General features: G+C 43.6%; 5 protein-coding genes across 5 annotated transcripts, besides 2 other annotated features; 2 read left to right on the top strand and 3 right to left on the bottom strand.

Moving 5' to 3' along the window:
• Positions 1–40: 40 nt before the first annotated feature.
• On the top strand, positions 41–1,087 carry TSTA_061220 (glucose-methanol-choline (gmc) oxidoreductase, putative; the record flags this gene model as incomplete). Its single annotated transcript, XM_002339977.1, has 2 exons — positions 41–804; positions 964–1,087. 2 exons carry the CDS (start codon positions 41–43, stop codon positions 1,085–1,087), a joined length of 888 nt encoding a protein of 295 aa, XP_002340018.1.
• A 111-nt stretch (positions 1,088–1,198) lies between these two features.
• Positions 1,199–3,065, bottom strand: TSTA_061230 (FAD binding oxidoreductase, putative). The gene is made up of 3 exons (XM_002339978.1): positions 2,478–3,065; positions 2,118–2,363; positions 1,199–2,026 (listed from the first exon to the last, which is right to left on the bottom strand). The coding sequence occupies exons 1-3, from the start codon at positions 2,958–2,960 to the stop codon at positions 1,367–1,369; spliced, it is 1,389 nt and encodes a 462-aa protein (XP_002340019.1). The 5' UTR covers positions 2,961–3,065; the 3' UTR covers positions 1,199–1,366.
• Positions 3,066–3,626: 561 nt separating this feature from the next.
• On the bottom strand, positions 3,627–4,240 carry TSTA_061240 (uncharacterized protein; the record flags this gene model as incomplete). The annotated part of the gene is made up of 2 exons (XM_002339979.1): positions 3,627–4,125; positions 4,209–4,240. The coding sequence occupies 2 exons, from the start codon at positions 4,238–4,240 to the stop codon at positions 3,627–3,629; spliced, it is 531 nt and encodes a 176-aa protein (XP_002340020.1).
• Positions 4,241–5,842: 1,602 nt separating this feature from the next.
• On the bottom strand, positions 5,843–7,332 carry TSTA_061250 (uncharacterized protein; the record flags this gene model as incomplete). The annotated part of the gene is made up of 2 exons (XM_002339980.1): positions 5,843–7,014; positions 7,089–7,332. The coding sequence occupies 2 exons, from the start codon at positions 7,330–7,332 to the stop codon at positions 5,843–5,845; spliced, it is 1,416 nt and encodes a 471-aa protein (XP_002340021.1).
• A 4,436-nt stretch (positions 7,333–11,768) lies between these two features.
• Positions 11,769–12,320: a mobile genetic element.
• An 8,697-nt stretch (positions 12,321–21,017) lies between these two features.
• On the top strand, positions 21,018–22,012 carry TSTA_061260 (uncharacterized protein; the record flags this gene model as incomplete). The annotated part of the gene is made up of 5 exons (XM_002339981.1): positions 21,018–21,033; positions 21,060–21,206; positions 21,281–21,416; positions 21,506–21,651; positions 21,714–22,012. The coding sequence occupies 5 exons, from the start codon at positions 21,018–21,020 to the stop codon at positions 22,010–22,012; spliced, it is 744 nt and encodes a 247-aa protein (XP_002340022.1).
• Positions 22,013–23,770: 1,758 nt separating this feature from the next.
• Positions 23,771–24,203: part of a mobile genetic element that runs on past the window's edge.

Below are 24,203 nucleotides of genomic sequence, written 5' to 3' on the forward strand. Positions count from 1 at the left end.
AAATCAAAGAGCCCCAGTGGGTATCTCACTAGTAGCAGATATGCCTGGTGTAGGACAGAACCTCCAAGATCATTACATGGTTCCTTTCCAATGGGAGACAGACAAGGGCTTTGCCGACATCCCCATCCCAGCTCTCTTCAATCCCAGGGCAAATCAAGATTTCCTGAACGCTGCCGTCATCTTCGATCGTGACACAACAATGATGAAACATACAAGTTTCTTCAACCTCTCGTCCCAGGAACAGCACTGGCTAAGCCGCGCAAATGAACTCAATCTCGAGATCCTCGCTGTAAACAATTGGCATCCCGGAGTTAGCCCGCCCGCTACTCCAAAACTCTTTCTGGGCGCGGTTGGACTTGTCCCCCAATCCGAAGGTAGCGTTTCCCTCACTTCTTCAGACTGGCATGACGCACCAAGCATCCAGTCCAATCTCCTCGGCGATGAACATGGACTGGATCTTGCTTTCGCTATCTCTTACACCTGCAGAGTCCTCAATTTGATCGAGTATACTGATGCCGTGTCACCGCATATTGTCTCCCCAGAGCTCCGGCCAAAATCAGATAGTGAAGAGGATATCACTGCTTCCCTTGGTGAGAATGTTGCAACTCTTTGGCATCCGGCACGTACAACACGAATGGGTCCACTGGATGACGAGAGCGATAGGATGGTTGACCCTTTCTTCCGGGTCCGTAGATTCGAGAACTTGCGCATTGCGGACCCTGGTGTTGTACCTGTTATGCCAAACTGTCACCCGGCGTCGGTTGCATTGCTGATCGGAGCTTGGGCATCAGAGCGTATAATCACGTAACGTAACTTGTGATTATCGTTGAAGAGATAGTGGCAAGCCCGGTTCTGAAACAGGAGGTTAATCCAAAGAGTTGGACAGGAGGAATTATCAATATGGCAGAGGTGCTTGGTGTTTCCAATCTTCGTTAACAAGTGTACTATTACTAACGTACAGAGACTGAAGCTTGAGAAAGGCAAACAATACTATCTACAGGGATCCTCATTCTTATGCGTGCATGGATTCCAAGATCGGAGTCCCAATATGGTGGCAGGTATGACAGGCCAGATAGAGCTGGCATGAGATAGATCAAGTCGGTGGACTGTTGACAGGAAATATGACCTGTCTACTTAATTGGTGTGATTTGTCACAGCGACCCTGTTGTGCTGTTACAAGTTCCGTGTCATGTCCTTCGATCGTATGCATTGTATACGTGGTTCAGTTATGCAAACAACGAGCAGATTCTTCGGCAACGTTGCACGATGTAGCTATACACTCCATCATTTGTGATAAGGAATCCTCAGTTGCGTGTAATTGCCAAATGTACGTTGTAAGTGAAGTTGATCTCTACTTGAAGTCGTGTTATAGACCAAGTTCCAGGCCTAGATAACTGCAGAAAACGCCATTCGGGTCCCATTTCTGTCTAATGGCTTTCAACTTCTCTTTTTCTTGGAATCCCCACAATCTTGATTGCCTTTTGAGAAAGTCAAACTCGCCAATATACGCACCGGTTGAGTGTCGACCAACCTCCTCCATGATATTTGATACCCATGCTTGATTGTGCACATCATCTTTAGCGTCTTCCCATATCCCGTAGAGCGCGAAATAATGATCCGACTGCACGCTTAATGCCATTGGCGGCAAGTCCCGGCGGCTTGTAGGAATCAAGGAGTTATAGAGGACTAATGACTTCCTCGTGGGTAACGTCGAGAAGGCCTTTTCAAGGATGGACGGAACGTCCACATCGTTATGCAAGAATGAATTATCAGCGCAATACCTGTGCTTTTCGGGGTAAACCTTGGCTTTGTGCCTGAATTGCTCGTTGAAGCTAGTGTTACCGCAAAAGGAGCGGGTTACTGCCCCATCCGGGTGCGACTCATCCGCACGGCGTAACACTTTTATGACGCTTTCATCACTGTCACCGAGGGCTAAAAGGGCGACTGTTATGCATGGTTCATTAAACTCAGGCGGGTAACTACCAATGACGGCAATTTCCAGTCCCTCATCGATGCCCGAAGGAATCTGTTTGAAATATCAGTGGAAATAATGTGTGACCGGTTTTAGGGCACTGCAAATGAGGTGTAGTCAGAGTGACGGATGGATACCTTCTTACCTTCAAGGCCCAGTCGAATACAGGTTGGTAGTGCTTCATAGTATAAATATATAATGAAGATTTCATGATTTTCGGTAACAACCTGGACTGGAGGTGAAAACGGGTTACTATTCCTGGAAAGCCTGGACCGGAGCCCCGAGTTGCCCAAAAGAGATCGTTGTTTTGCTCAACATCCGCATGAACAATTTCACCGGTGCTTGTCACTACATCGACAGCAACGACATACTCGCATGCCCAGCCCCAGTTCTTTATTACGTTTTGTCAGCCATACGCTTCGACTCAAAAAGGGGGAGAAGGCTGTATGAGAAAGAGGAGGTATGCAAAGGGATGAACTAAACGTAGGAGTAATATAAAACATACATTCGAATTCCATCCCATGCCACCACAGAGTAAGTAACCCCCGAGTCCAACATCCGGGCAGTGTCCCACTGGGAAGGTGCGGCCTTTGGCGTGCAGATAATCAGATAATTCTTTTCCCGTCGTGCTGGGTGATACTCTAACCACACCAGTCTCTTCATCGAGGCTAATATCTGAGAGACAGCCGAGGTCCATCAGAATGGTATCATCACGAAGACTCCATACTGGCCAACTGTGCCCACCGGCACGAATGGAAATTGAATATTTTTGATCAATCGCTAAGTTTACAGCATTGATAATGTCGGACTCAGTTTTAGCAAATATAATTGCTTGAGGATATCTGGTGGGCCGTTGACAATTGAAAATTCTTTTGACGCGAGCCTCTTCGTAGACCGATTCGTTTACCTGCCCGCGCCAGATGATAGAAAGTGGTTGATCGGGTTTAGTCGAGCGTCTGCTGTATGCCAGTAGATACATGTTAGACATTGAACATGATAGAAAGCCAGGCCTGACTGCTTATGTGTCCATTATTTTGATTTGAATGGCTGTTGATTGAGTGGTTTTTGTGCTGTGTTCACCTTTCACAAGTCTGGTGTGGTTAATGAAAATCTGTGGTGTCCTTAACAATTCCCGTCACGGGTGCAAACTTACCTAAGTAGTCCTTTTGCGGCTTAGCGCCAGTTATACTGTATTGCTAGGTATGAAAAATCGTGGCGCTATGTATTTTGTAGCATTTAGATTGGTTATTTGGACAAAATGGATCCATATCCAGCTATTTTGCGTTATTTGCGTCATGTGCTCGGCAATTCGACAAGTTTGAATAGATCCATTTACTATGAAAAATACTAGTCACTAGGTTTACATTTACTATGTACAACGTTCAAATTTAAATTAAGGTATATGAAAGCAACAAATAAAGTATCAGATAATAGTGCTGATCTGCAATTCACATATGTAAAGGAATTCGATCAACTACACATGCATCATTTCAGCACCTTGGAAGATTGACAGAAGGCTCAGTCACGTTCATCGGAGGTAACACTTGTTGTCACAGGCTCGAAGCAGCCATCATGGTGTATATATCCAGACTCCAGAAGGTAAATCCCGTCTTGACCTACCTCTATTTCGACCGCCTGCAATACCCGTTGTGTTCTAAAGCAAATGAAATGCAACAGCAAGATTCAAAGATAATAGTCCCAATGTTACTTGTGGCTGATTCGTTACAGCTGCCCCGATAAATCTCGTTGTCGTAGCACTTGCCGGTTTCACTGCTGAGCTTGAGCTCAATGCTGACCGACTGAAGTCCCCAGAGCTTGAGGTTGTAGCACTCACTTTGGTCGTGTTATACGGAGTCGCTGTGACTGTATACGTCTTGTTGAGGAATGTGACAGTCATAATTTCCCCCCCTGGGGGGCTAGTAAGCGACGCCAGTCCAGGAATATTGCTAAGTGCCTTGGTGTGGTTTGATGGGAGATTTTTGACATCCAAATATGTTCCGTTATCAGCTGTTGCGATACCAAACTGCCCATAATAGACATCATGAGTTAGAGCATCGCAAGAGCCATTGGCCGCGATATTTGCCTGACCCTCTTCTATCAGGATTGGGACGCCAAGAATGTCTTTTTGCGTACCAGGACATATACCATATGACCTACGCAGTCACGGCGATGAGCGTTAGCATCATAGTTCAACAAACTAAAATACTCAAAATAGGAGAAACACGTACGCACTCACAGCGGCACTGTATACACAGCACTGGCATTCATGCGTTAGGGTCTTGTTGTTCATACCCCAGCACGTGTAGAGAGTGTTATGGTTCAATGTAGCATTGATCAATGAATTACCCAGATTTCAAGAGCAGCTATCAGGTGCGTTGGCAGGTGCAGGATAGAAAGGTGCACTTTGAATGTGGTCTCGATCAATTGCGAGAAGATATTCAGACGCGCTATATTGGTACGCGCAGGTATACACCTAGCGGTGGTTTGTTAATTTCGTATCAAACAGTCATTTCTCTCAAATGAAAAGATGATTAAGATTAATTACCTTGTTCTAGCAACTACCATAGTAGCAGAGCATCTGATCAACAAGCTCCTGCACTTCGCAAGCGTTAACACTCGAGTTGGGTTGGCTAGTACGCTGAACTGCAGCAGTATTGGCACTTTTGAGACATGATGTAAATTCAACCGAGTCAATACAATCTCGAGAGTCAGGGGTTGTAATGTTTTGTGCCCGCACTTTGAGAATGAATGTGAGAATGGTCGCCCGGAGTAGTAGCGGAGCACGCATTTTCAACCACAACCTCATGAAAGCTATAAAGGTATGTTCTAAGAATTTTGATCTGCTAGATCTAAAAGGTCTTCCTCTATGCCAGTAAATATACGTAACATGAAGATATTTGGCCTGACTTCGTCACGGTCACTGTCTTCTTTCTCTGGAGCAGAACGATAACCATGCAGTCAAGCAATTATGGACTAGCTACTTTTCACACTGATACTTTCTATTGGTCTTTTTGACACAAACCAGGACTTATTCCAAAACTCGACCCATATTTCTGGGGTAGAGTCGAGTCTAGGAACTTCCAGCCCCGAACCAGAGTGTCGATTGCAAAGATCATTCATCGCGCCTGATTTTCAAACAAGCAACCAACAATCTAAATCTGGGATTTGGATAATAGGTTATAGTTAGCAGTACTAGTCTTTTGTATACAACCTTTCTCGCTTTGCAAGCGTCCACGTGTGGTGAAAATCTCCGAAAATTCTCCATTGGTGGGAAATTTGTTAGGGCTAATGCACCTGTATACGCAAGGTGCCCCCCATTCCGGCCTACCTGGCTAGTCAGCATAGCCCGGACTTTCTAGTACTCCGTTACTAGATAGTGGGTAGGCAAAGAAAAAGAGCCGCCTCATTTGTTCAAACTTCTATGCACAGAATACCGGACGCAAGATCGTCCCGTCAAAATAATTGAGCGCAGCCGCCCGAAGGAAAGTTCTTGTCCAAAAATAGAGCGAAGTACTGTCTAATACTTTCGCTTTAGGTTTTTCTATTTGATGACATGGTGATGTCTGAGCCTAACTGACCAACTGGGAATCCTATCAAGCCGAGAAAGAGCCAAGCGCGTATGATATGTATCCATGGATACAGTCCATTATCTTGAGAGTCGCTCTTCCCGAGAAGTTTTATGCTTTTAACCTTTTTAATGAATGAAAAATTTAGACTCCAGCTATATATTTTCGTTCGCTATTTACATCCAACAATAACCACCGAGAATGAAGGGGTGTCGACATGCAACATTAAACGTGTTCTCAAAACTTAGTTCACGCTCTCCTATACAATAATCCCATAGCTACTCAGGGTTTACCTAGGTATCCGCTACAACCATTTATCAGAACTCACAACGGGGACACTCTGAGGATTATGGAAAACATCGTGATGATCGTAAATTGTTTTGATTTGTTCCAAACGTGGAAGGTTGTCGGCCCAGTAAAGTTCGGGTCCATTCGAAAGTAGGGGGTCCACGTAACCTGCATACGCGTAAAAATTCTCGTTTGGAAAGGCAGAGTAGATAACATCATTGAAGCCATCCAGGAAATCAATAGTGGTTTTCGAGACAGTGCCATTAGTAGCGGCGTAGGCGAAGATCCAGTATAGGACGTCACGATGAGGGAAAGCTGTAGCATTGCTAGCGACTGCAGCCATGGCCCCAGAGACGAGTTGGACTTCTAGCTGATAAGTTAACGCATCGTCAGGCGTTGTAGTGAGATACTCGAACATTGAGTCAATTGTTTCATTCGACAGTAATGCATTTGGCATGACATCGAGTGACTTGGCATAGAAATATGCCGGTCTCTCGGCTGCTGCGGCCTCATTAGCCCATATAGCCACCATATCTAGCCAGTTTGGTATGACAGTAACATTCGCGGCCGGGGCAATACTGAATGCTTGTTCAAGACCCAAGGCATTGAAGTCATCCAAAGACCCAAAGAAGGCGCCGGTGATTTCAATAACTTGTGGAAGCCCAACCATCATGATATAAAATTCCCAAGACAAGTTAGGGTTGGAAATAAATATTTGGAAATCTCTGAAAACTTGGGCCTGGGCTGTGGCATTTAGACCCTCAAATGAATATGTGTATGACACACCACCAGTGGGAGCAGCTTCTGTGCGCAAGACAAACTCGGTAACAACGAAAAAGCTCCCGCCTGCTCCTTTCAAGGCCCAAAGGAGATCCGGGTGCTCGGTTTCGGAGACTTTGACAATTCTACTGTCGGCCAACACAATGGTAGCAGACACCACATGGTCGATGGTAGCTCCCCACTGACGAGAGGTAGGGCCTACACCACCAATAGTGGCATGACCTCCAATACCAACATCGGGGCATGAACCGTGAGCCACAGCACGTTCCCCCGAGTTGTATAGGGAGGTTGTGACACTGCCTAGTCGAGAACCGGCACCGACAGTGGCATAACCTGTTGAGTTATCGTAGGAATACCCATTTAAATTGGCAAGATTGACCACAACTTCTCCACTTTCTCCTCCCCAGCCTGCCAAGTGCTTGTCAGTCTTACAATGATTTTGTTGTTCACCAGCGATTAGCATGTGGAGAGTATGTACTTACCATAGTTCCCGTAGCTGTGGCCACCACCTTTCGCTTGTACCTTATAATTCCCTTCAGCAGCACATTTTACAACTCCTGCAACCTCTTCAGTAGAGCTTGGGTACGTCACAGCCGCAGGTAAAATTGGTATATTCAAGTTGTAGATAGTCAGACTACTATTGTAGTTAGGTGAGCTTGGTGTGAAAACAGCAGAGTGATTGGACGCAAGGGCTGCCAAAAGACAAGTGGAAAGTCTTGCTGCCATGTTGGACAGGTTTATTTGTCGTGATCTTTCAGGAGAGGTGTAGGAAAAATGTTCCAGAAGTGTACTTCGCGTATGGAAATTGCTTGAGACGAGGATGGATGACTTTATATTTGACTTTCCAATTATTTGGGAGAAAAGATCAACCACTACCTAGCATTTGAATGATATCCGTAATTTCCGGAGTAATCAGAACTGTGAGTCACAAAGGGCAATAGCAAAGTTATTGATTACTCCCAGTTACTAAAAAGAAATAGAAAGCTTAGCCCTTGAGGACACATGTTAGGTCCTGAGCCCTATCTCATGATACGACTAGTCAGTGCTACTTCGCAGTCGCCACCAGGTGCTGTATTGATCTCACTACGGCAGAACAAGCCCCCAATAGCCGGATACTGTAGAGCTGGCAGGCGCTAATGCACCTGTTGTTTGTTTTCAGTAGTAGGCAATTGCACAACTCCGTACTGCCACTTACTATTCTCAGGTTAGCACAACTGAGCGACAAGAACATATTTGGATCATTACACAGACGCTGATACTTAAGTGTACGCACTAGTACTACCTACCATGAGTGCCGGTGTGGACAGCGATTGAGTAGGTAATCGGTACTCCGTACTCTCATAGTTTCCGATGAGGCTCTGGTCAACGGCTAGGTACATGCTACGTGGCTGAATGTCGGTTCGGAGTTTATTCTCGTATGCCTTGCCTTGCGCGATTACGGAGGCAAGTAAATCCTTCAGTGGCTCAATTTTATTTGGTCTCTCACGCCAAATACCTACGTATCGGGTTTCCTCTCACGCTTCTCGACTTTCTAATTCCGTTTTACCGTAGTGCACACCCCCTCGCCGTTGTTACTCACTGAGTTAAACCTCAACGAATCTGCGGAGGGTCAATCGTTTGTTTGATTTGAAAACCTGGCAATGTATTAATTATCATAAAGCCTTACATATGTAGCATTTGCACGTTTCGGTCAGTACTACCGATCGAAAGTGCTACAAACCAACATGGTTGGAGAAGTACAGTTTGAAAAAACCCGTCTTAACACTATACGTCTACAGCTCGAAATATGAATTAATTCTGAATATTAACGTATTATATAGCGCTAGGATAGGCGATTTGGGCTTAAAGAGGAATCCCATATTGGCCACAATACATCGTCAAACGCGGTACAGATCCCGTCAGACCTCCCCGAGAATTGAATCATGCCACCCAAGTTGTCGTGGTTGTTGTTCATACAAGTTTCCGTATGCATTTTGGGTAGCTGTTCGCTGTAAGTGGATACTCCATCGACATATCTTCTACGCGCGCGTTGTACTAGATCGACTTGAATGTTGGCGCCCATACGAGATCTCACAGAGATTGAATCTGGCTATGAAGGCCACATGAGCTTGCTAATATAATCGATGATGTCGCATATCCTATCGTAGTGATCTCCTTTGCAAACTGAAAGAGATGAAAATATGTACCAAGTTAGACTGATCGCGTTTTTAGCTTCTGTATCATCGTCATTCCGTAAATCCGATCTTCTTATGAGTTGCAACAACACAGAAGCGGCCGAATGTATGTTAGCAAAGTCCGAAGAAGTCCAAATGTGCCATATATTCGATGTGGAAGGTTCTAGCATATGTAAACCATCGTAAGGCCTGTAATCTGTTGCCTTGTCTTGGCATGAGATTGCTATGAGCCGTAGAGCGGCGGTGTAAGACTTGGACAGATATGACGCGACAGAGATCCGTGAAGAGAAAGTTTTCGGGCTAACGTTTATAGTCCTCTTTTCTCTTTTTGCGTCTACTGGTCTCTCGGATCGGAGGAATGCATATGAATAAAGTCTAAGCCTGACACCAAGAAAGTGCCGTTCGACATCATCCTACCAGGTTACTTTGTGTCTTATTTCGAATTGCTCGAGCTCCAAGTCAGCGGCTTGTATCACAGGTAGCGGATCGGATGTGAGTCCATCTGCAGTCGAGACATCCTGGCCCAGTAAGTTTGAAAATGTAGCTTCCTAGTATGCTAGGTTTAGTAGCTGCTGGAATGTCCGATTACAATAATCGTCACTGTTTAAAGCTTGCATGATTGTGTAGTCTGGTCTGATGGTGGGTGGGACTCCAAGTCTTGAACTAATGCTACAATAATTAGTCTGTAATCAGGCATGAAATATAACTGAAGGAGCGGGTAAAACTTTTGATTTACGATGAAGCAGGCAAGCCAGGTGTTCCTCATCGATGCGAGTAATTCGTGATCCAAACCGGCCTTGTCAACAGATTCATTGGAATGCTTCGGTAGATGGAAGCTAAGATGATGCGCTTTGTGTATAGCAATCCCACAGTAGGTCCACAAAGGGTCATCAATGACTGCCCCGAAGGGCATTGGCCAGACACACAGTAGTATATATGCTTGAACTAAAGGTAGCGAAGGGGTCTCTTGGATAGCACTATCCGTAGCCAGTCGCCTAAGCGGCCAGTTGAGACTTTGCCGGAAGTTCTTGCATTCTTGGATAGATCTTGATAACACGGTAACCATTGCCCAAAATAATAGGGAACAGGTACCACAATCCTGTAGTACTCTTTCTTTGGACGGAAGAAATTGAAATCGGGAATGATAATATTGAAAATATCTACTAGGAGTCAGCACGGTGCTAACCACGAAACATGTGGGATAGGTGTACTCGTCCAATATTCTCATAAATAGGTTGCGAGATACCGTGATTTGCTCCAACGTTTGGACGTCTGGGATTACCGCTGAAGCCGAGCCTGGTTCAGTTCTGGAAGACTGTACATCTCGCAGTGCATCCATATTATCCGCCACTAAGGGCGTATCTGAAGGGATTTTTAGACCATCCACACTGGTTGATAAGTTTTTACGGATATTGTGGATTTCTCGCTCCAGATCCTCCAGACGGCTATAATTGTTAATACTCGTACTAATCAATGCTTGTCGGGGTTGCTTGCTGACTCCCTTTTCGTGGCCCTTCTGAAAGAGGGATCAATGGAGCAGTCACGGCCAGCTGTTTGGCATCGGGAGCACGGTGCTGGGAACCTGTCTCCAGAATCGTATCGCAGCTAAGATATGCATGCTTAGTGTCACGCACAGCCTAGAATATCCGCAAAGCACCTACCTTCATCTGGCGGCAGTGGACACATGCCACTACTTTACGTTTCTTGTTTGGCGGGTTCATTGCATTACGAGATTGTCAAGGATTTGGAGAGCTTTTGTTTTGCTTGCTGTGTGTGGGTAGCTTTATTTCCTCTGCTTTGATGGCAGTTGACGTAGTCTGCTGTAACAGTACTGAATCAGTACAGCATGATATCTGTGACAAGCCACCCCAAGTAGGGGTACGACAGGAGGTCTCCTGTCAACGACTCCTGTATGCATAAGAAGGAGGTCTTCTGTAACGAGAGTAGTTTTCTTCTCTCAAGCTTCAGTCTCTGTATGTTAGCAACAGTACCTTTGATGAAGATTGAGCACATCGAATGACTTTCTGCCATATTGATAATTCCTCCTGCCTAACCATCGGATTAACCTCCTATTACATCTGCGGAGTTTTTAGTTTCCCCGAGATCCCTGGTGGGCTCTCCGGATCAATCGGGTTGCGCGGACTGCCGCTTGTACCAATCGGATCACTATGTACGCTATGGTGAGGCCCCCATTGCAACCGAGATACATGTGTGTGTGTGTCTATTTAACGGCCGTGGTTCGTGACTCGCACGCTTCCCACCGATCCCTACTGGGACATAGGCCGCCGAGGGGTAAACCTCGGGCTTCAAATCGTCTATCAGATTTATATACAAATAAGAGACTCTTTGGCGCATTTCCGTAGCTGCCGTGGTCTTACTGGGAGGTCCACTTCTGAGTGGGTATTGGGTATTTGCCAGCTGCAATGGTCCACCTACACTCTGTGATCCATAATTCTACCACCATAGTAATTTAGTAGTGAGTTTTACAAAGATAGAGAGAGATAGGGAAGAGAAAAAGAGAAGCAAAAAGGAAATATAAAAGTGAAGTTAGGCTGTCTTAGCTAGGTACTAAGGAGAGATTAGCGAGGGCAGATATCCTCAAAGAAGCAGGTTTCTGCTAGCCATGTGGCTAGTCTTTGTGCTCCTTTCACAGTGCCCAAAATAAAAGAGATGACCTCAGAAGGGGGCCCAGGAGGATGAGAGGCTCATCTCTTAGCTATATAGTAGAAGAAGAAATGCAGAGGTGCTTTTCGTGCTCCGCACTGATAGAGAAGATAAGCGTTATCATGGATAAAATGTTCGTGGTAGTCCGCAAAGTCTCCATGACTAATACAGGCTACGATGATATAGCCAAGGTCAAGTTAATTAAGTCAAAGCTCTCTAGGGCGCTTAGAAGATGTAGTTATTTCTAGGTCTTGATATGTCTGTAGTGCCACAGTCTGCCACCATATCTGAGTGGCGGAAAGAGATTGAGTCTTGGCGTATCTCTTTAGCGAGGCATATGAGGACTTGTGGAGAGGGAGGGATAGGGGCAGCTCCTTCTTTAGTAGCAAGGTCAGCCGCTTCGTTCTCAGGGATTTTAGCGTGTCCAGTGACCCATCGAATTCAGATAGATCCACTTTTGGTGTGAGGAAGCATTTTGCAGAGTAGCCAGGCGGCTGTGAGAGTACAGAAGGATCCAAAGACTTCTTAGGAAGATCCTATGGAGGGAGATAGAAGGCGTGTAGCAACTTCCAGATTGTCAAGGTAGATCCATAGGTCAGTGGCAAATAGAGCTATTAGGTATGTGATAGCTGCCTGAGCACTAGCTAAAGCAGCTTCTGCTTCTATATCAAAGACTTCTTTTCTAGGTCCATAAGAGAGCGAGGAACGAAGAAACTAGTAATATACTTAGAAACTAACATAGCCACCACTAGTATATCCATTTTCAAGTCTGGACCCATCTAAAAAGATTATGATGTCAGAGCTAGGAATGGTATATTGAAAATCTGAGAAGTCAGTTGCCGCCTGTTCCTTTGTGCGTCCCTTAGGTGCTCCTATTCAAGCTTGGGCATATCTTCAAAGATTTTCTAGAATGAAGCAGTCTCAACAGCTACAAAAGGCTGCATTGTAGTAACTCCCCATCGACAGACGTTGTCTCGAAGCTTTTGTTGTATATCTTGAGGCGACATGATCAGGGCTTTGCTAGGTTAAACAAAAGACGGAATAGTTAATTGTTAATGTAATGACTAGCCATTAAGGTTTTCTCGAGTAATGTTATACTTTGAGCTTAGATACAAAGCAAAGTTACTAGTTGATCCTCCTCTCCTAGACTTTAGAATTCTCCAATTACAGCCAAGGTATTGACAGTGTATCTCTTTTTCTTCTTTGCTTTTCTTAGTCCATAGATCAATAAAGGTGTTATCTTGTTGGGGAATAATCTTGAACATATTCCATAGCCAAGAACTTTGCTCCAAATGTCTCCTTTTTCTTAGCTGAGAATCTTGAGATGAGAAGTCATTGCTGGAATATGAAGAAGACTCTTTGCGATAGACTCGCCAGGAGTAATTGAAGAAGAAATTTGCTTGCACATCGAATGATAGATCCGGAAGAAAAGAATCAAATGCAAGGTCATCATTCATAATACGGTCTTCTAAGACGGCCTCTTCATCACTGCCATCACTAAGGACTCGATAATTCATTCTTTTCCGACGTGTCTTCATATTTATTTCAACGAACCGTTATGAATTGAAAAGCAGCAGCACTGATAGCAATGGTAGGAATGTGATTATATCGTAGTAGTTGACAAACTTTTTGAAAACGAGTAAAACTAGAAGCGGATATCGCATTTAAAATTAGGAGCCTGTTACTTCCAGACTTGAAGACTGTTCAGTAAGGAGTGCTCACCTGCGAGTTCTTTTTATCACAGATTATGTGTTCGTTCTCGTGGACAGTAGATCGAGAACACTTGAATCATTGTTTACTAAAATCCAACCATACGCCTGACCAAGGTTACAATCAATGTAAAATAGATATCACATAGGAACAAGGCCTTCACACGTCCTCAAAAGTTAAAACCACAAGAAAGTTAAGAAAATAAAGAACTAGTCACTCGAACGCTTAAAAGGCAGGCTCTGGAAGAAAACACAAGCACAGGAAGAAGTGGACGGAGGAGGAGAATTTTCGCTTGAAGCAGCTAAGAGAAGAGGAAAATCTGCTATGATCGCAAATAAAAGAGCACTTTCCCAACTAGATGGCGAGTGCAATCTAGGTTTAATACTCTACCACTCTCAAGGGATCAGCCGCAAAGTCGTCCAGTATGACTCCAAATGATGAGGCTGATTAAAATACTACCTTCTTGTGGGTGCACTAAGGTGCATGTACGTACGTACGAATCAATGGAGTCAATTTTAATGGGTATTCATTCAGTTCTGTGTCTCTTTTTCTCTAAGTACATCATGTTCCAAAGCCGCGTCTATATAGACCTTCTCCTGAGCTGATTTGTAAGCTATCCCATGGGGTAAACTTGAGACCATTCTCTTACACATGACAGTTTCGGATTGCTCACTTCATTGGAAAGCCAGCTTATCTGACACATCTCGATTGCATGAAGCAACCAACACTTCTTGTTAAATCATAGGTAGTATTCTCTTTAGTCCTAGCGAGCTGTGAAGTGTTATTTGCCATAGGCATTTTGTGATCAATATATTTAATAGAATTAGGCCATGGAGTTTCTTTCTTGGCTATTCAAGGATGCACAGTCTAGATTTACAACTATTAGAGCGCCATCATTGAACAAAGCCCAGCCAAAGGAACTGGCACTATTAAGGACGACAATTTGTTCCGACAGCTTTTGAAAGTGCCCCATCCTCAGCGAAAGGTCGGAAGGGTAGGTCATGGGAGTCAGAGGAATTGAGCTTTTGGTCCAGCTGAGGAAGGTAGAGAAATTACCATGGTTAGACGTGGTGAAACGCTTTACTGAACAGTTTCCCAGGAGGACGGCAGGATCGATTCAGGTGTATTGGTATACCAAATTAAAAGATTTATAGCTGTGGGTGCATAAAGCACGTGTACACGTTAATGTACATACGTACGATGGATGGTGAGCAGGTACTGCAATTCTGTATGGGTTCAAATGTGTGTGATTGTAGCTATCTAACTCACGCCCCGACGCGGTCTTACATCCCTCTATCCTAGACGAGGTCACGTGACGCCCTGCGGCTCAGTGCGTTGGAGTGAGGCATCTCGATTGCTTCCACAAACCAACAATAGCAGTATATTTCTTACTATAAATCTGCAGGTAACTTTGCACTATTTCTTATGGCCCTAGCCTTGTCCTTGATGATACCCCCTGAGCGCTTAGCGGCACCATTTTGTCCTTGATTATTCACCATTAAGGACTCAATAGTAGTATATTTGGTAATCAGCCACTCCTTTACCTTAGGTTGGTGTAAGAATATCTTATTATCTATCTTAATCTTGATTGGACTAACATTATAGTGCTTTTTCAGGTATTCAAAGAACTATTTCAGAGTTTCTAAAATTTTCACGCTTTTGTGCAACATCATATAAAAGTCCCAGATAAAACCACTAAATTGATTAATTATAAGCATTAATGTGGGTTGGCTTATAAAGCCAATAAAACAATGTACGTACGTCCATACACGCACTTCAGGTGGTACTCCAAGTACTATGGTCAAAATGTATTCAATAGTCTGTGTCTTCTCTTAATGAGGCCTCGACGCGGTCTATATAGTCCTTGTTTGACGAGGTCACATGTACTCTCTTTGGTTCGCGTCGGTGCCAGGAATCTCGATTGCACATATAAACCAACAATTAATGTCTTTTCTCTATTCATTGAGCTTTTCTGAAAGTCATGAAAATTAATTGCTAGATGCACGCTAGGTCATTCTATAATATTTCTTTCTTCTCATTGTATGATTTGTCTGGCTTTTGCCCTTCCACAGGCTTCGCACTGTATGGTGGTAGAACCTTTAGATAGGCCAGTCACTCTTATATCTTTTGTTGTTGCGGCAAGGTATTAAATAGCTTGGGGTCCAGGATGGCCAAGGCGAGCATGCTATCTCTTAGTATCAGCTTTTTATTCTTTTCTGACTATCCACGAATTGAAGCAGTGCTATTATATCATGAAGGCCATTTTTACGAGAAGATAGTTATTAGCGATATGTTCAAGTACAAATTGACCTTCCCTCTCTTTTATATATGTAAGGACTTGATTTTTCTTGTTCTAAAGGCAGTTGAAGCCTCTTCTAGTGTCCCACCAGATTCCTTGCTTTCTTAGTTGTTAGAAAGATACTAGGTTTGCCACAAAGTCCTTGCAGTATGCCACGTTATAAAGGCGTAGAATTTGAAGTCTTCTACCAAGACTGTGGATTTTGATATCCACTTCTCTATATCCTAAGATAGGTACTTGGTGGGTGCCTGTCTATAGGAAGTCTCCTGCCGTTGCTTTCCAGAAGTTTACAAACCTTTCTATCTCATTGAAAACGTGAATTGATGACCTTAAATCTAATCAAGCTGAATATTTTAAAGGATATTCATTAATTGACAGTGCAGCCAAATCCTTTTTCATGCGAATATAGTAGATCGATTTGCAGCTACCTACTGCCATCTTAAAGAGTCAATTTAAACTTGCTGTTTCTCCTTAGAAAGTCACCTTATTCTAAGTATTTTGAGTTATAGGTTCTCGTCGCTCTTGGGATTAACTTCTAGAGCGAGATTGTTCTTTCCTTTGAGAAGGAACTTGTCTCTGTTCTTTGGTTAGTACATGTCTTACCTCTTTTACTAATAGTGCATTGCTATTGAGCCATCTATCAGCTTTTTATTGAAGCTAAAGTCTTAGTTTAAACTCTTGAGGAGCCTTATAATTAAAAATATAAAAGTAGAAGTTAATAAAGTGCATAACTCTGTATATAGGGTAGGTCAGTTTAGGTCTACCCCTTTTATCTAGAGTAAATCTACTACGCTATTCTTCTTTAAATAATTATAATCGCGAACATCATCGTCCACATTCCATAGCTCTCCCTTACTGTAAGCTTTCTTCGTTTTCTTCTTTACTGTCGTCGCTCTTACTCAGATGAGTGGCGAAAGAGCCTTTTATTATATAGGATTGTCATTTTATATAGAGTTGTGGGATGAGTCTCTGGAAGCCACTTGATAGATCCTTATAGGTAAGAGATTTATCATTAATCTTTAAGTTGATTGAGTGCTCAAAAGATGTTACCCACGCCTCATCTAGTGGTCGAATAGCTTTGAGAAACCTAGATGCCCAGTCCTCCATATCTTAGGTGAAGGACATGGATTTCTTCTTTCTTTAAAACATGATTTCTTCCCACTTGATCAACCAAGCCTCTGGATCTCGTGGAGTGCCTCTGAAAGGTTTTCATGTGCTAGTTATAGTTATCTTGTATATGTTGCTGGATTTCTCACGATCCTTGGCTAACTTGCATCTTTAAATTATTATATGCTTCCTTCTAATTGTATATTACATGCACATAGGTCTTAAGATAGCTGTGGCACATGGTCTACTTCATCTATTTAAAGATTTTATCAATGTCTCTACGCTAAACCTCCCACTCACTGAACTCCATTTTATAGTTGTTGAGATATAGATTGAAGTTATTTCTTGCCCTCTGCTTAGTGCGATCATCAGTTGTATCTTCAGTCGCGGTGGTTTGGGTTGATTGAGTAGAGTTCTGACGCGTTCCTTGAGCTGCATCTACACAGTTTTGTATAGTGTTCTGGGATTCAGATAGATAGTCTTGTATCTTTGGTCGAACAGGTTTCTTGATTGGTCTCTCAGTTCCCTGGAGAATAGGAAGAAGATCATTGGCTCTGGCCCGATTGAGAAGTTCGTTTTGCCAATCGTCCTAATCCTCTGGGGAATTGAGCTTATACTCGGTGGCAACGTTGGACAACATGCTGATATAGAGCCGGTAGGGGTAGTCAGACTCTTAATTGTCGGATTAGTTGGTTTATTCCAGGCCAATCCTGAAAGTGTTTTACTAGGATCAAAGAAAAGAGATGACTAGCAAGATTGTATCTATTGAGTTCTGTGTCTCTCTATCCATCAGGTTTCAAAGACGGGTCCTTTATAGACACCTTTGGCGGGGTGATTTGTGAGCTATCAGGAGGGGTAAATATTGGGATGAAATCTAGGTGCCCAGATATATGCCTAAAGGTGCCTTTTAGACCTGTAAGATTGAACAGTCGATCTCTCTGCCTCGTTTGAAAGCCGGATTATCTGACACCATTTAGGAATAGCGGGCCCGAGCGTCGTCCGCAATGTCTATATAAACCTAGGTGTGTCCCTCGAACGATTTCACCTCGTTGTCTCCTTTCTCTCTTCGTTTTCTCAATTTTATTTTCCGTCACACCCGCTATTGAACGGCACAGCGTTGTATGGACCTCACACCAGCCACGCCAGCGATATCTCAGCTCCTCCAGAATCGCTACCACCTAGCCTGGCCAGCGCAGATGATTGGATTCCAGTTCAATCATATTTGTCGAGTCTGAATTTTGAGACTGTCATCGACCGTCGTATCGATACCTGCTCCTGGTAAACCAAGAACAAGGGCGATATAATCGCTGCTCTTATCTATTGACCAATCCCGCTGCCGAGGATCACTTCAGCCTCGCTAGGATCCCAGGACTGAATTCACAAGCCGAATGAGTCAGGAAAAAAAGGAAAAAGAGAGAATGCAAGATGGAAAGAACGACAAAAGAGGTGTACGAATATGTTGTTGGAACACTGCACTGGAGAGCGCTAAACTGATTCTACTTCGAAAAACAATGCGTCTGACACGTAACAACAGTTCTTCTGCGGGATCTCATATCACGACGGTGTCGGACCCAGCGCCTATTACACTGGAACCAGAAGAGCAGTCTCCGTCACTGCCTCAGTCACCAACCCATCCCAATCTGGGTTACACTGATCTTTCCACTAGCTGGCTCTCAGTCCTCAATGACTACCCAAATACTGAAAACACCCCGCACTGCGTAACTGAATATGGCCCTATATCGTATCCCACCAGATCGGAAACAATCCTTCCAATCGACCCGGCGATTCTCGGCGACGAGACGCCTTGCGCATTGTCATATGGCCGGCAAGATAACGGTGTTAGCAGTGTCATACCCCCCGATGAGCTATTACAAGAATCAGACTCTATACGGGACCACTTTGCAAGCACTCCCGACCCTCAGCCTGACAATAGAGTACCAGTCCGGGAGCTGCTCCCCTTTACAATCCTCTTGATTAACAGACTCATCTTTCGCATGCTCATACAACTGCACTAGAAACTGGCACGGAATCCATGTTGCAACCCACTTACGGTGACAGTAGCCAAGAGCTATAATTCAATAAGAGATGGACCGCGCCGGGGTACGATTCAGGATAGCCATCCAAAAGAGTTTGCACCCGCACCACGCCAAGCAAGAATGCGAACACGGCCCTTCTTCCTACGCTTTACTCTCATTTCTTGAGAGCGCCTATGGACGACCGTTTAGAGTTTCTTTCCTGGCTGTTTGACGCCCTCATTGAATAAAGCCCGGACTAAGGGACCCGGCTCTGTCAAGCACGACAACTTGTTCCAACGGCTTCCAAAAGTGCCCCGTCCTCGGCGAATGGTCGGAAGGGTATGTCATGGGAGTCGGAAGAAATTGAGCTTTTGGTTCAGCTAAGAAAGATAGAGAAATTGTCATGGTCGGACGTGGTGAAGCGCTTTACTAAACAGTTTCCCGGGAGGACGGCAGGGTCGATTCAGGTATTGGTCGACCAATTTGAAGGATATATAGATAATCCCATTACTTTGGACGATCCTTTAGTCGTTATCTAAGAGGGGAATTCGACAATTCTGGTGACTAGAATTTTATGATTACGTAGTTAAGACCAGTGTAATCTACCCAGAAAAGCATGGGGTTAAGGGCATACGAGAGGAGCAAAGAGGGATCGATAGAATCGAGCCGTTGGTTTAGCTGGAAAAAGAAGAGTGGTAGAGAAGTTGCCCTGGTCAGACATGGTTGACATGCTTAACGGAGCAGTTCCCCGGCAGGACGGTAGGATCGAATATGTATACTAACAGTTATACCAAACTGAGAGATTTAAGACAGTAGAAAATATGTTCGTAACCATAACTTGCAAATCGGACACATCTCTGAAGCTTGAATAAATGTTACCGCCAGGTGTTATGGTTGATGTATTCCGAAATGGTGTGTCACTGGTAGGGCTCTCCATGGATACGCGGATATGAATATATCCATGGATATATCCATGGATCTTACGGATATGAATACGTTTCCTCTTCATGGATAATATCCATGGATATATCCGAAGCTTTGAGATTTCGCGGATATGGATACGGATTTGCGTGCAATATCCATGAGTATTCATGGATAGAGTCACGTGTAATAGTAAAATTATTATTCCGCTCCGAGACATGATTTTATGAATAAACTTCTAGGCTGCTTCTTCAGCTTCAAAATCTACCGGCATAATGGACGAATTTATACGCCCCCATCGAGAGAATACGCGCCAGCCAGGCTTTTGGAAGCTTGCTGTCGGAATATCAATCTCATGATTCGGCGCTTCTGCACCCCGGTGCAGAAGCAAGCACGTACGTACGGGAGCGGGATAACGTTATCCCTAGCGCCCGTACGGCAACCTCGTATATAGCTACCATGACACCCCGGGGCCCCCTACTTTCTCTGAGTTAGGCTTTATAATATCGAATATCATATATATACAGCTTCACCCTTGACAGGCTTGTCGGACTAGCCTTGCTACCGTCTATGCTTCGTGAAATGGACCGTAGTTAAACCGACACTGATCAGTGAGGCCCACAGATCAAGACCCTATTCTTATTACCCCGATACCCCTATATTGAGCCGTTCAGTCGACCTCAATTCATACCTATCTCCAACGCTCCGAACCACGCGCTGGAAACCCTGACAAGATGCCTCCAACTACAGATTACTCGAAAAGCTTCAATCCGACAGACAAGGACGCAAAAACCATTGAGAAGTGTATAATAGCCCGAATCGAGGACTACATCGACTTGTATGATGAAGATCTATGGAATACATTTCGCAAAGACTTCTCAACATGGACCGAAGGAGCTTTTAGAATTGCGCCTCTAAAGACTCTTATCAACCTACATGACACCCTGCGAACAAATGGCGTATACATAGCGAAAGGACAATAACATGCAGCTACTACACTATCCGAGACAATTGCCGAATCAGAGCAGCATAAATGGACTAAAAGCAAAGTTATATACTATATATAATGCTGTGGAACATTCAGCTCACCAAATATTGAGCTCACATATGGACCTGCGATTCGAAGGCTCCAAGCTATGACCCCTAAGGCACCTCAACAAGCTGTCCACTCTAAACCACAAGCAACAATTATACCATACGGAATGACACTATGATCTCAGCGTAATGAGGAGAGAGACACAACACTGACCCTAATCACACAATTGGTGCAGCAACAGTATAATCTAACAACCCCTACCACAACTACGTTATATAAGCAGGCTGTACCGGCTACGACGCATAGCCACCAGACCATCCATACAAACTATACCACGCAAGACACCTCGTACTACGGGGTGAATATTAGTTAGCTACAAAAGGCTTATTCAGAAGATCTCCGCTATGGCAATAATAAGGACACATTCAACTATTTGTATTAATATTTCTTAGAAATATGCGGTCATATGGGAATCCACACCTAAGATGCACAAAGAAAGGCGTTTTTCGTGATACTTAAAGGAGAAGCCCTTCGGTACTACTTTGACAATAAGGACGAATGGGTCCGGCGAGGAATCAACCCTATATCTGCTGTGAAAAGCTACTTTGAGACTAAGGAGCACCTCCGATTCGTACAGAGTCAATGGGATGCTATGAATCTAGCCAGTACTATGAGTAAGAACCCTGATAAGCCAATTCTAGAATGCCTTGAAATTATGCTTTAGGACCTACAAAGACTCTATAGCAAGATTTGTCTGGAGCTATGAAACGACGTCTATTACTATTCAAAGCTTGTATCAGCAACCCATCTCGTCCCTGCGTGCCACGCCATAACTGGAAAATCTTCACCAAATATCTCCAGCCTTATACAGGATCTATGATCAAGTATAAGCTAATAGGAAGACTTAAAACAAGCAGCAGCGCAATATCCTATAGATTTATACTATACAGATCGCCGCTACTACAGCCGACAGTCATGTTCGCCACACAGAAGACATTCACCATACAGATGAAGCTACTCACAAGGAAGGAGCAATCTACGCTACCCTAGCCGTTTACTATGTCGCTACCAAAGCGAAGCACCAAAAACCTACTATGTATGCCATAAACCAGACTGCTGGTCAACTAATTATACAGAAGAGGAACAACAAGCTGCTAGACACCTATATGAGGCTGCAATAGACAAATTTATCATGGAATTTAAAGGACAGCCTCCAACGCTAGGGAAACGCTTCGAATTGTACTTGGCTGAGATCGATGAACCGAGCCAGTACGACCTCCCAGACCATACGAAAAGCGAGCTAACTATGGCAACAGGATACTTCACAGTTGCCACTATGGATTATGCCAAATTCTCACCTTCGCTAGTAAGTGAACTCGCTAATCGTTCTGCAGCTCACTATCTTAGCTGCTTGCTAGGCAATAATCAAGAATGTACAGCCAAGCTCACCCCTAGCAACGAAGATGACACCAACGTATAGATTATACCAAGCTCTCATCATCTTACTATATCTGAATATGCGTTTCTTGCAGAAGATTAATATTTATCAAACACATTTATAGGGCTACTTATTAATACTGGCGCTGCAGCATTCTCAATGACTAGATACGCTCAATATCTCGCATTTTAGAAAGTTGTCAAGAATTGTACGATGAACACGTCAACTGCTAGATCTGTAACTATATGATTCAGCGCTGGTAACACGCTACAATCTCTAGGTTCGATTGATATAGAGACCCCGGTTGGCAACGTACAATTCTATATTATTAAGGCCATGACACTGTTCCTATTCTCTATCAAAGATCTCGACCGCCTCAAGGTTTACTATGATAATATAAAGGATCTCCTTATCTGCAGCGAACCGTACCTAACCGCGCCAATTGTACGCCAATTCGGCCATCCTTTCCTTATTTAGGACTATTCACTAGCAATGTATATCTCACAATCCTTTGACGATGAGCAATGCTTCCTTACAGATATGGAACTATGTCAATTACATTGCCGCTTTGGACATCCTTCTGTCGGACAACTATATAAAACCCTACAACGCGCAGGCTATGATATGCACCCTGAAGCAATAAAAGAGATTAACAAATTCTATCACCATTACCAAACCCATGGTAGATTGCTAGGCTGTTTCCGCTTCACCCTACAGGATAATATTGAATTTAATCATTTAATCATTGTGGATATTATGTATATCAATAGCAAGCCTGTACTTCATATTGTGGACGAAGCAATGTATTTCAATGCTGCATGTTGGCTTACAAGTATATCCATAAAAGTGACATGGGACGCGCTATAAATGTTATGGATTAATATGTATCTTGGACTCCTAGATTTCATCATTACTGACGCAGAAAAGAACTTTGTAAGCAAAGAATTCACACAACTCGCCTCATCCATTAGTATGATGACGGTCAGCGTTCCTGTTGAAGTATATTGGTTAATTGGTGCTGTTGAATGTTACCATGCCGTACTATGTTGCTTATATAAGATTATTTTGGAAGAAGTGCTAGAGCTAGCACCCAAATTAGCACTTTAAATGGCTGTTAAAGCTGTCAATAATATCACAGGCCTAGATGGTTACGTGCCCACACTTCTTGTATTTGGAGTGTACCCCTGGATAATGGAATATAGTCCTTCTATACCTACAGTTACTCAATGCGCTGCCGTAGTCAAGAAAGCAATGACTGAAGTACAAAGACTTCATATCGTACGCTAGATCAATGACGTGCTTAACACCCGAAACGGACTGTCGTCTACGCTCATATACCATCTTCCCCTCAATTCGGACGTGCTTGTATAGTGTGAAGGAGGAATTAGATACACTAGCAAATGGAAAGGACTGTACAAACTTATATCAATTGACGAAGAAACATGTATGATTGATCTTCTAAATGGCCCTACAAAGTTCAGATCAACTATTGTCAAACCATATTATAAAGATGATGATCTGAAGTAAGAAAACACTAATAATAATGATAAGGCTGAATCATATAGCGCACCTATGGCACTATTAATAGAACCATTGAATGTACTTCTACCTCCTCTAAAAGTTGCGATCCCACCGTACGAACTAAATCACACTGAATCTCAATCACAATGCCTACAACGCAAACGCCGCTTACCACCTTGATATAAGGATAATCTTACATACTTACAAGAGCTAGATGCCCCAGATCTACACACCATTGCAGAGATATTCACACAACTTCTTGCTCCAGGCACGTACGACGAATCTCGCAAAAAGGAAGTTAATGGACTACTAGAAAGAGGCGTATTTGCAGCAGTCAATTGAGAAGACATCCCGTCAGAGACCCGCATCTATGGCTTTAGATTTGTTGACGAGATCAAGAATAAAGGCACTAACAAAGCCTTCGAGAAATCACGACTCGTCGTCCAAGCGTATAACGACAAGAACAAAGAATTTATACTTACACAGTCACCTATGATTCAGCGCTCTAGTCAACATTTGATTCTCTATATCAGAGCAAGCAAGGACAACATACAATTTTGGATTCGAGATGTCACGCAGGCTTATATTCAGTTAACAACGCACCTCAATCATAATTTCTATATTTGAATTCCCTCCAATTTGCAACACTTTTTCCCTGGATGCGAATTCTTGAAGGTTGAATGACTATTATATGGAATCCCTGAAGCAGGCA

This window comes from Talaromyces stipitatus, genomic scaffold (assembly GCF_000003125.1).
Source record: "Talaromyces stipitatus ATCC 10500 scf_1105507295523 genomic scaffold, whole genome shotgun sequence".
NCBI classification, from domain to species: domain Eukaryota; kingdom Fungi; phylum Ascomycota; class Eurotiomycetes; order Eurotiales; family Trichocomaceae; genus Talaromyces; species Talaromyces stipitatus.

What these genes read in the sequence shown, in the direction of transcription:
- TSTA_061230 (XM_002339978.1), bottom strand. Translation starts at nt 2,960, where the DNA reads ATGTCTAACATGTATCTACTGGCATACAGCAGACGCTCGACTAAACCC. An exon ending in GCATGGGATGGAATTCGAAT is followed by an intron (nt 2,364 to 2,477) that starts GTATGTTTTATA and finishes AACGTAATAAAG; the next exon opens with AACTGGGGCTGGGCATGCGA. An exon ending in TATTCGACTGGGCCTTGAAG is followed by an intron (nt 2,027 to 2,117) that starts GTAAGAAGGTAT and finishes TATTTCAAACAG; the next exon opens with ATTCCTTCGGGCATCGATGA.